Source organism: Coffea eugenioides, unplaced genomic scaffold, assembly GCF_003713205.1.
Source record: "Coffea eugenioides isolate CCC68of unplaced genomic scaffold, Ceug_1.0 ScVebR1_1205;HRSCAF=2021, whole genome shotgun sequence".
Lineage (NCBI taxonomy): Eukaryota > Viridiplantae > Streptophyta > Magnoliopsida > Gentianales > Rubiaceae > Coffea > Coffea eugenioides.
The window spans coordinates 26213-36604 of record NW_020861591.1 but is presented as its reverse complement, the minus strand read 5'-3'; the positions used below and the strand labels follow the sequence as shown (position 1 = coordinate 36604).

The following is a 10392-nucleotide window of genomic DNA, read 5'->3' as shown; positions in this document are numbered from 1 at the left end:
AAAATAAATAGCTACAATAGAATTTCTTTCAAATATCTACCACAACTAGAACCAATTTTGTGTCCCAATTATCAACAATAAATCTTCTAATTTTGTGCCCCAATTCCATGAACAAGTCTTACGAACAAAGTGTAGGACTTTGATACCACTTATTTGCCCAAAAAAAACAAAAACACAGAGGAAGCAATTTTAATACATATAAAACTATATGGGAAAAAGAGGAAAATAAACACAAAAACAAATATTCAACAATTTTATTAACTCAAAATTCAACAACAATATCAAGTTATAACTTTTCACTTACGGCAATTCATAAATCTCAATTTAGAGGTTTTTCCTTAACTCACTCTTCAAGACTCAACTCGACTCGACTCGACTCAATTCTTCAAATAATAATCCATTAGATTAATAGTATTTATAAATTGCAAAATTTCTTAAAAAAACACAATTGTGGAAATTGATTTGAAATTTTCTAAATTAATACGGAACTAAATAAACAGACACCAAACAAGAAACTAAAAGCGTTAGAAATAGAAAATAAACTAAAAGCGTTAGAAATAGAAAATAAACAAATAGAATAGTTTAGTTTAATTCCATCATTTGTAGTTGGATTAACAAAACTTTTACATCTGTTCATGCTTATTCATCGCATGCTTATTAATGGGCTACTTTAGCAACGGGCCTCTCAATTGATTTTTTGGGCCGGCTTCTCATTTTAGAAATCGGTAGTAAATTCATAAAGAACATACTGCAAAAGTAGTCCTCAGATTTGCGCATTATGCTTTCTTTGTCCCTCGCATGCTAGACATATTATCCCAATACCAAATATACTTCTTTTAGTTTTTGTTCCAATTTCTCAATAAGATCTGCATGCAACCCCTCTTACTTTTGTTGAAAAAAGAAATGAAAACATACGTATTTTCACTTTTACTCCATAATTTTATAAAACATGATACATATGTGAACTTTTTCAAGCAAAAAGTGGATGAGTTTGAAATTTTGAACCGAGCTGTTACAATTTTGAAAATGTTGGTGGATCACAAAAAAGGCATTTTAAATAAAGGATCATAATTTTATCTTTGACATATATTGATTAAATAGTATAAACTACATTCATTATTTGCAATTAATTAAATATTTGGTAAGTATTAATAATTAAGATAAAGATGCTTAAAAAGGTTTTGGTCTAATGATTGAAGTTAAATTCACAGGACATAAAAGGTCTTGACTCCCTGCTTCTTAGATTTCACTATTCCCTACTAGAAAAAATTAATATATATATATATATATATATTTATATGATAACACGACTTAACTTAATAGTTAATAGTGAAAGCGTAGAAGCTCATTTTATGTCATTAAAGTTACTTGCACCTCCTGTAAGTTGACTCTTTTCTCGTAGAATGGAAATTCATCTTAAAGGCACTAAGCTCCCCAATGTTTGGTGCCTTTTGGATTTTTTCCTCCTAGAATTATTTTTGTTGCACTTTACCTCCTATTATTAAGTCACATTAGCTTTTACCAATAAAAACTATTTAAAGTTTCAATTTTACCTTTCCTCCATTTTCCTCTATTCTTCTTTTTCTTGCCCGTGTTTTTCATGTCACCCATTTCTAATGATATTCACCTTTTTTTTTTTAAGAGAATCAAGAATTGAGTTCCCAAAGAAAAAATCTAATCATATCAAGTAAATTCAAAACTTTGCTATTCTTAGACATATTCTTTCTCAAATTGTGAAAATCAATAAATGGAGGTACGGCACAACTTTTGGTAAGATATCTATTTTACACATATCATGGAAATTTGAATATTTCAATAGAAAAATTTGTTGTAAAACTTGGATGGTATTCTTTTTTTTTTTGCTAATTATTTTATGACTTATTTTATGCATGAAATGATTTGATTTTAGATTCTAGAATATATTTCAAGATCATGTGATTTTCTTAAGCGGTTGGATTCTATTTGTAAGGAGTACGGACATCCTCCCGAGACCAAAAAAATTGGATATTCTCCAACATTGTTTTCACTAATTATTATTTTGAAGGCATCAATATCTTTTTTGCTCAATCGTTAGTGTTGACCGTTAGTCAATGGGTAAAAATGAAACAAAAATAAATGTTACCAGGGAAAGTTCAAATGACACCAAACTTTAGTGGGAGCCGGCCCCCCGGGGGCCAATGTTCGCAGGAATGATGGACCTTTAGCACAATTTAGAGTGGTCGACGTTTTCGTCTTTTATGCTTGCACAATTTAGCTGATGTAAAAGTCTGAGACTCCGAGCTTCCTTTATCACATTTTGGTGGGGCCAATGTTCGTGGTAATCATACAGCACTCTCATAAGAACCTTGAAGAATTTTTTTCTGTACATATCCAAAATGGCAAGCTCAAGATTCAACGAGGATCGGAGCAACCGATCTGCTGCTTATAGAGCAGTCTTAGAGGGAAAAAAACAGTCAGTAGAATCCTTTCGCAGTTTCTGGAGGGAAGAAGGTGTGAAACCACTTGATAAATGTGGTGATACTGTTCTCCATTTTCTGGCCATTTACGGAAATGTGAATGCCTTCAGATTACTTCTCCAGGATGGTCTTGTGACCAGTGAAAATCTGAAGGCAAAGAATGTTAATGGCGACACTGGATTGCATGAAGCTGCAAGATTTGGCCACAAGGATTGATTATCGATTTTTTTATTGTCCCCAATATTACATTTCTTTATATGTCGCAGAGTCGCAGAGATCCATGCTTAAAGGACAGAAAAGAATTTAGCGTTGAGCAGCAACAAATGGGTTTGAAAACCCCTCTTTCTTGTGGCTGCTGCATGTGGAAGGGGAAAAAAGGAAAAGTTTTCTCATTCTGGAAAAGTACAATCAGGGTGATTGCAATGATGAGGAGGAATGCATGGATGCACCATCCTTCATGCTGCTGTCATTGGGATAATGTTATAGTAAGCTTCTTCTCATCAGTAAAATCTTTGAATTTGCTTCCGCAAAAAGCTGGTCAAAGTTTGTGCTGATTTGAACTCTATGTTTGTTTTCAGTTTAATCAGTTATGCTGTCTTATTTTTGTCTAGGTCTGTGCTGGTGGAATATTGACTGATTGGGATGTGTTGCATTCTAATGCTAGTCCTTTTCAAGTTTTACTGCTTCCCTACAGGTTTTCGCCTTACTGTATTCAAACAGTTTGGGGAATTGGCATATTGGAGTCGTACTATCCTTGAATCTTGCTGGCAAACGCCCCCTAATGAAAAAAGGACGAAACTGGCTTTACATCTTTTTGCATTGCAAACCCAGCAGTCCTTCAGGAGTGGTTCTGCCTACACGCTCAAAGATCTTTCCTGAGGAGGAAGTCCTCATTCCTCTGCACTATACTCCGAACTATAATCTATTCGGTGTAAGTTGCTCGTAAGTTGCAACATGTAATTCTTTTTCCCACAGACTTAAGAGAACATTCAATTGCGAATTTCTTCAAGTTACTTAAGTACTGTACCCGCAATGTTGATGAGGCGAATGACAATAATTACTTGGGCTGAATGTGATATGGTTTTTGAAGTCAATCGCAGAATCCTATCAACGACTGATTATTACCCCTCCCGACATGGGAGACAAAAGGTTTAAACTAATTTTTACTGTCTTATGTTCTGGTTACATGCATTTTGTGCTTTACCCTGGAGACCTTGCTAAAAATCATTCCTAATTTATGTTGTTTTAATGTGTTTTGGTATCCATGGAGAAGCAATTTGAACTACATTTTATCTGCCAGTGTTTTTTCGGAGAGCAGCTTTAAATGCCGCCTTTCAAAATTTGAAAAGGAGGTTACTATCAGTTCATTGTGTTGCTGGCAGGTATTCCGGTCTTGTACAAGGAATCACAACCTGTCAATAGTGCAGAAGAACCAAGCAATACAGCTTCCATTCATAAATTGAACAGATCTTCTTCTGCCAATTATATCTTGGGTAAAGCATCTTGTATCTACTTCGTATGCACTCATGCTAGTGATGACAGAATATGTTGATAAAATTTTGTTTTCCTTTGGGTAAAGCATAGTCTTGTCTAGCCTACTTTCGTAGTTGCAACAACATGTTGTTTCCTTTGAGTAAATTAATTTCTTTTTCATGCCTAAACAATGTAAGAATTTAGTTTTCAAGTGGAATTAAGCTTGGCCTGCATGCTCTCTTCAATTTCCTTTTACTTCACACATCTTTTATTCATCGGCATGTCCTAGAAAAAGGAATAAACAAGCAATTGCAGTCTATAAATTCACTTTGGCCAATTGAGCCTCTTCAAACTGTTTCTTTTTAAGAACCGAGGAGATTTGTGCCAATATAACAGATTCTAAGAACAAAAAGCCTAGGACATGTAATGGATCTTGAAGTACTATTTCTGCATCTCCCTGAACAAATCTGCCCTCATTGGAGTTACTCATTATTGGTTTATCCAATTTGATGCATTCGGCCTCTAGGTTTTCCTTGGCTTAAAGAAATTGATGATGCAAAGCAAAGCCATGCAGTTGCACTAATGCTTGCAGAAAGGTTAATCAGAAGAGAAGATTGGAGCCACTATGTGCATGCAGAGGACAAGGATCTTGAAGGCAGCCAGTTTGGGATATCATCAGAAAAGAAAAATAGGCTGCCAGATCCAATAATACAAGCAACGAGACTAGGCATCATTGAGGTAGTTCAGGAAATCCTCAGTGTCTACCCTGAAGCTTCGTATACCTTCGATGGAAAAGGAAGGAATATACTGCAAATTGCAGTGGAGGAGAAAAAATGGGTCTTGTACGACTATTTGATGACTAGTGGTACTAACATGGACAGGATGCTAAGTGCTATTGATCACGAAGGAAATAGCATTATACATCTCGCAGCACGCCTGGAATCCCCTCCCAGTACTCCCCCTGGAGTTTTTCAGCAAATGATGTGGGAAGTCCTCTGGTTTAAGGTACCAAATTAAATTAATACCAGTATTACATTGCCTGTTGTATATTGTTTAATTTTCTTTTCCGGACTGTTTGCAACTTATGATTGATCTTTGGCTCAACAGCGGGTGCAATATGACTCTTTTCCATATCTCTGGAAACTACAAAATTCTGATGGGAAGACAACAAAACAAGTATTCGAGACGAACCATGCAAGTCTACGCGAAAAGGCTGAGCAAACTGTGAGAGCATTGGCCAACACTGTGTTGATTGTGTCTGTCCTCATTGGTACCATAAACTTTGCTGCAATTTTTACTGTACCTGGAGGTTTCGATCAAACGACTGGAGAGGCCATTTTTCTCAAGAACCGGCGTTGGGAATTCAGCTTGTTGATGTTCTACTTAGCAGGAGGGCTGTTCTCCTCTCTGTTCACCATGGGGACCCTGCTTGTGATTATCTTTTTGCGATTTGAAACCGAGGATTTTTGTGTTTCCCTGCCCTGCTACTATGTGATGAACATGATTTCCATCTTCTACTCCGCGGTCTTCACAATTGTAGCATGTTGCCAAGCATTAATAGTGCAGAAAGTTGTGATTACCGACTTCAGACCCCTTGTGGCGTTCTTCTTGATCTATGGTCTGGTGGCCCTTGTGCTCATGGAAACATCATATGTTATAGTCGACTATGTGTATCACCTTATTCGTTATTACCTTTGTTATAGAGGCCAAGAATATTAAGAACTGACCTTGCTTATTCATGTCAATTTCGTGCAGATTGAAAAAGTTTGAGCAAGTTTTTTTTTTTGTACGCTTTATACTTTTATTGATAAGCGGTTGAGTTTACACAAAGATTGGGGGCCCCCATACCAATTTACATCACAGATTGAACGGTAATCCAACTCTATTGCCAAACTATATTATTTACAAAAGAATGGGATCAAATGCAGTAAGGGAAACTCCTAATTCCATGCACAGCTCCAGATTTTGCTGAAGCCTAGGTATAGGTCTCCATCCTAGCACAATGCTGCGAATCTCTCTAATTACTTGATTGCTGACAGCAGAGGGAGAAATTTGTAGGCTACTAAATATCTTCTGGTTCCTACTTCTCCAAACAGCATACTGTAGCAGCAAAAGCTGCATGTTTCACACAAGAAGCAAATGCCTTTAGGTTCTCCGTTTATCTTGCATTTCCTCAGTACACACGACCAAATAAAGGCTGAAAAAGGTCAGAGGGAAAACAGGAGTTCAATGGATTCATCAGCAGCAGAACACAGAGTGCAGTAGGGGCCTACCAACATCCCCCATTCTAGTAGTCTATCCTTTGTTGATAACCTATTTTGACACGCCAACCACAGAATAAAAGAGTGCCTTAGAACATGCTGCTCTTCCCATACCAATTTACTCCAAGAAACAGAAGGGCTAAGAGTGGTGAGCAACTTAAATGCAGAACTTGCAGTATAGCAACCTTTAGAATCAGCAGTCCTTACAGCAGTATCAATTTGGTCAGGCATAGGAACAAGTGAAGGCGGTGTAGCATTCACTAGTTGCACTACTTCACCTGTGTATCTTCTACCAGAAGACCAAACCCATTCTCCATTTTGAATAATGGAGGATACTTTTGCATCTGCAAAGCTCCTAAACATGTGAATTATGCAATCAGGAAACACTTAGAGTAATGGTCCAAGAGGATGCCACCAATCATACCACAAGTGTGTTATCTGCCCATCTCCTACTACCATTTGGATACGTTTGCTGGCAAGAGGTTTCAGTTTTAATACTTTGCACGAATTCCAAGATGAAGAGGCAATTAGTTGAATAGCCCAAAAGTTTTTGCCTTTCAGTATATAAGCATGTACCCACATAATCCATAGAGAGTCCTTCTTGTGAAATATATCCCAAATATGCCTGATCATCAAAGCTTTATTCCATTCTTTCAAACTTTTGAACCCCAAGCCACCCTCAGAAGGAGATTTGCAAGCTTCTCTCGAGCTTACTTTAGCTCTACTACACGATAGCTCAGGACCAGACTATAAGAAGTCATTCAGTAGACTTTCAATTTTCTTTATCAGCTTCTTTGGTAAAACAAATATGCTTGCCCAGTACACAAAAAAACTGTTTAGAACTGATTTTATGAGCATTAATCTACCTCAATATGATAGCTTCCTAGCAGACCAGCTTCTAATACGTGCAAGCATCTTGTCAATAATTGGTTGACAATCAGTAGTAGTTAACCTGGTAGATATTAAGGGCACTCCCAAGTACTTAACTGGTAATTGGCCTAATGGTATACCACTAACATTAGCAAGAGCACTGCAATCCTCATCTAGGACACCAGCTATGAAGATTTCAGATTTAGCCATATTTGGCCGAAGTCCAGACATCTCAGCAAATGCATTCAATGTTTCTCTAATAGTGCTTAGAGACTTGGCATTAGCTTTAGCCATTAAAAATAAGTCATCAGCAAACATGACATGAGGTAACTTCAAAGACTCACATCTAGGGTGATAATCAAAGCCCAAGGCTCTGTTGTTATCATCAAAGAGTTGCGTGAAGACCTCCATGACCAGCAAAAACAAATAAGGAGAAATGGGATCTCCTTGTCTTAATCCTCTACTACTACCAAAATAACCCACCAACGAGCCATTTAGATTGATTGATAACCTGGCTGTGCAAAAACAATTCCTTACCCAAGTAATGAAAATAGGAGGGAAGTTCAAAATTTTCATCACTTAAAGCAGAAAGCTCCATCTTACAGTATCATAGGCCTCCATCAACTAATAGTAGACTAATGATAGAACGAGTTAACGTTTTGTAAATATATTGTTTCTATCTAATTATTTTACTATCTAGTAATTTTTTTAAAGATAGTATCGGTAATGGAAATTTTTTTATTGTTTTCCTACAATGAGTTTTTTTGCTTATTACAATCTTTTTCTTGCCATTTTTTTTTAAATAATCAATTGTTAGTACATTCCCTCTTATATGTACTTATCTCGTGTGAAAGTTTGCCACCATCAATTAGAGTGGTCAAAATCAAATTGCAGGCTAAAGTTCAATGATTAAAGGGAGTAGAGAGTTTGAAAATAAAAATTTTGCATAATAGAGGGGTATTTTTGTCTCTTAGGGGGTTAAGTGACAAAAAATAAATGTTAGAGGGTAAAGTGAGAATCAAGGTATATTTTAACAAGATAAATTGTCATCAAGCCTTGCCATTATTATATTTCATTTAATAATTTTAAAATTAGAGTAGGATAGTGGCAATAATCTACTAGCATTATTCTTAATCAATTGACAGTTCAAAGTCCTTAATGGCAGCCATTACCATTGCTGCCATGCCAAATTACGGTGGATAATGTCTGGAAGTAGGACTTTATTTTCCAAGTGAACTCCGTTTTCCTTCTCCAATTTATGTCGGGCAGATTTGACAAATTTGCGAATGTTACTCCAATAAATTCTTCTAGCTATCCCATTAATTTGTGGTCTTATGAGGAATCCCGTTTCCAATGTTAGGATACAAATTCTAGCAATAGTTTACACGAAAAGAATAATTTGGTAATGAATTATAGCATATCTTTGAATCCCTTACACCTCGTGCAATTAAGCTTTCTCAAAATGCAGTTTTCACTTCATGAGTTGTACTTTACTGCAGATGAAGCACATGAAAAAGCTCATTTGTGCCCTGCAATTGCTAGTTTTTCCATCCAATTGACTCACACTGAAGTGGCCTTTTTTTCTTCCCCTTCATATATTCTGCGTCTAGCTTCAATCACCTGTTACAGATATATCAATCCACACGAGTAAAAGTCAGGCAGCTAGCTGACTTCGTATCAACAAGATTTTACCAATCACTAATGAATTAAGTTCTAGAATTAACTGAAGTGAAATAATGCGAATGAAAATTCAAGTAATTTAGTGGACTTAGCATTCCAACCTGATTTTCCCAGTTTGTCAGGCCTGTGATGATGGACAAGAGAAGACTTTGCACCGTGGCTCCAGCGACCAGTCCACTCCAGAGACCCATTCCTCCTAAATGTAGTGCAAATCCCAGTATTAAAGCCACAGGAATTCCAACCAGATAATATGCCTCAAGATTTACATAAGCTCCTAAGTGCTGCCATCCACTTCCTCTTGCTACCCCTGGTGCCAAAAGATGGCATTGGCTTAGAAGATGATAGGAAATAAAAGGTCCAATGTCTTGCCTATTTTGACATTCTTCTATGATGTCCTCAGCTTACCGTTTAAAGTTCTGAATTCGAAAAAGGGTGGATTTTTTGGCCTATGGAGCATTCATATGTTTTATAGTGAAGAAATTCTGTTTATGTATCAGCCAACATGAGATAAACGGGGTCTCCACTGTCTTGATTGAAACCTCCAGGGACAGTAAAAACTGTAGCAAAGTTAATGGTACCAATGAGGACAAACACAATCAACACACTGTTGGCCATTTCCTTCATAGTTTTCTCAGCCTTTTTGCGTGCACTCGCATGGTTCGTCTCAAATACTTGTGCTGCTGTCTTCCCTTCAGAATTTTGTAGTTGCCAGATATATGGAAAAGAGTCATACTGGACTAGCTGTGGAGCCAAATTTCAATTGTAAGTTGCAAATAGTCCTGAAGAGAAAATTAAACAATATACAACAGGCAATGCAATATTGGTATTAATTTAATTTGGTACCTTAAACAAGAGGACATCCTAACACCAGGGGGAGTGCTGCGAGCATGGTTCGAAGTCTCGGCCGAGTCGTCACCATCTCGGCCCCTACCGATACGATACCGTGACGAAACGATACCGAGATACTTGACTCGCCGAGAAATCGGCAGAGACGTCACCGCGACGGATTGACTCGGCCGAGTCACACCGAGTCACTCCGAGTTATCCCGAGTCAAGACGAGAAATCGGCCGAATTACACCGTGACGGATTGACTTGGCCATTTCTTTTGCTATTTTTTATTATTTTTGTTTAGCATACTTTTTTTATATTATTAATAATTTTTAGAATATTAAATACTTTAAAATTTGCATCTCACCGAGACCGCGACCGATATACCGAAACCGATGTGGAACGTTCCGGGCCGCGACCACGACTTTGAACCATGGCTGCGAGGGGATCCCAGACTTGCTGCGAGATGTATAATGATATTTCCTTCGTGATCAGTATCACTTAGCGTCCTATCCTTGTCAATACCACCAGTCATCAACTAGTCATACAAGAACCTTTTTTTCTACTCCGCTGCAATTTGCAGTATATTCCTTCCTTTTTCATCGAAGGTATACGCAGCTTCAGGGTAGACTCTGAGGATTTCCAGAGCTACCTCACTGTTGCCCATTCTCGTTGCTTGTATTAATGGATCTGGCATCCTATTTTTCTTTTTTGATGGTATTGCAAACTCGATGCCTTCAAGATCTTAGTCTTCTGTGTGTACATAGTGGTGGCTCCAATCTTCTTTTCTGATTATTCTTTCTGCAAGCATTCCTGGAACTGT

General features: G+C 37.3%; 1 protein-coding gene and 1 long non-coding RNA gene across 2 annotated transcripts; one reads left to right on the top strand and one right to left on the bottom strand.

Annotated features, from left to right (window-relative positions):
- The first annotated feature begins 2713 nt into the window (after positions 1-2713).
- LOC113755109 lies at positions 2714-5713 on the top strand. The gene is made up of 5 exons (XM_027299179.1): positions 2714-2941; positions 3068-3164; positions 3839-3949; positions 4456-4934; positions 5037-5713. The coding sequence occupies exons 1-5, from the start codon at positions 2714-2716 to the stop codon at positions 5646-5648; spliced, it is 1527 nt and encodes a 508-aa protein (XP_027154980.1). The 3' UTR covers positions 5649-5713.
- A 2895-nt stretch (positions 5714-8608) lies between these two features.
- LOC113755108 lies at positions 8609-8979 on the bottom strand. Its single transcript, XR_003465574.1, has 2 exons — positions 8842-8979; positions 8609-8680 (listed from the first exon to the last, which is right to left on the bottom strand). It is a non-coding gene; the product is annotated as an uncharacterized LOC113755108 (long non-coding RNA).
- Between the last annotated feature and the right edge of the window lie 1413 nt (positions 8980-10392).

Coding starts and splice junctions, on each gene's coding strand:
- LOC113755109 (XM_027299179.1), top strand. CDS start 2,714: ATGTCGCAGAGTCGCAGAGATCCATGCTTAAAGGACAGAAAAGAATTT. Junction 2,942..3,067: donor GTCATTGGGATAATGTTATA/GTAAGCTTCTTC, acceptor ATTTTTGTCTAG/GTCTGTGCTGGTGGAATATT. Junction 4,935..5,036: donor GGGAAGTCCTCTGGTTTAAG/GTACCAAATTAA, acceptor TTGGCTCAACAG/CGGGTGCAATATGACTCTTT.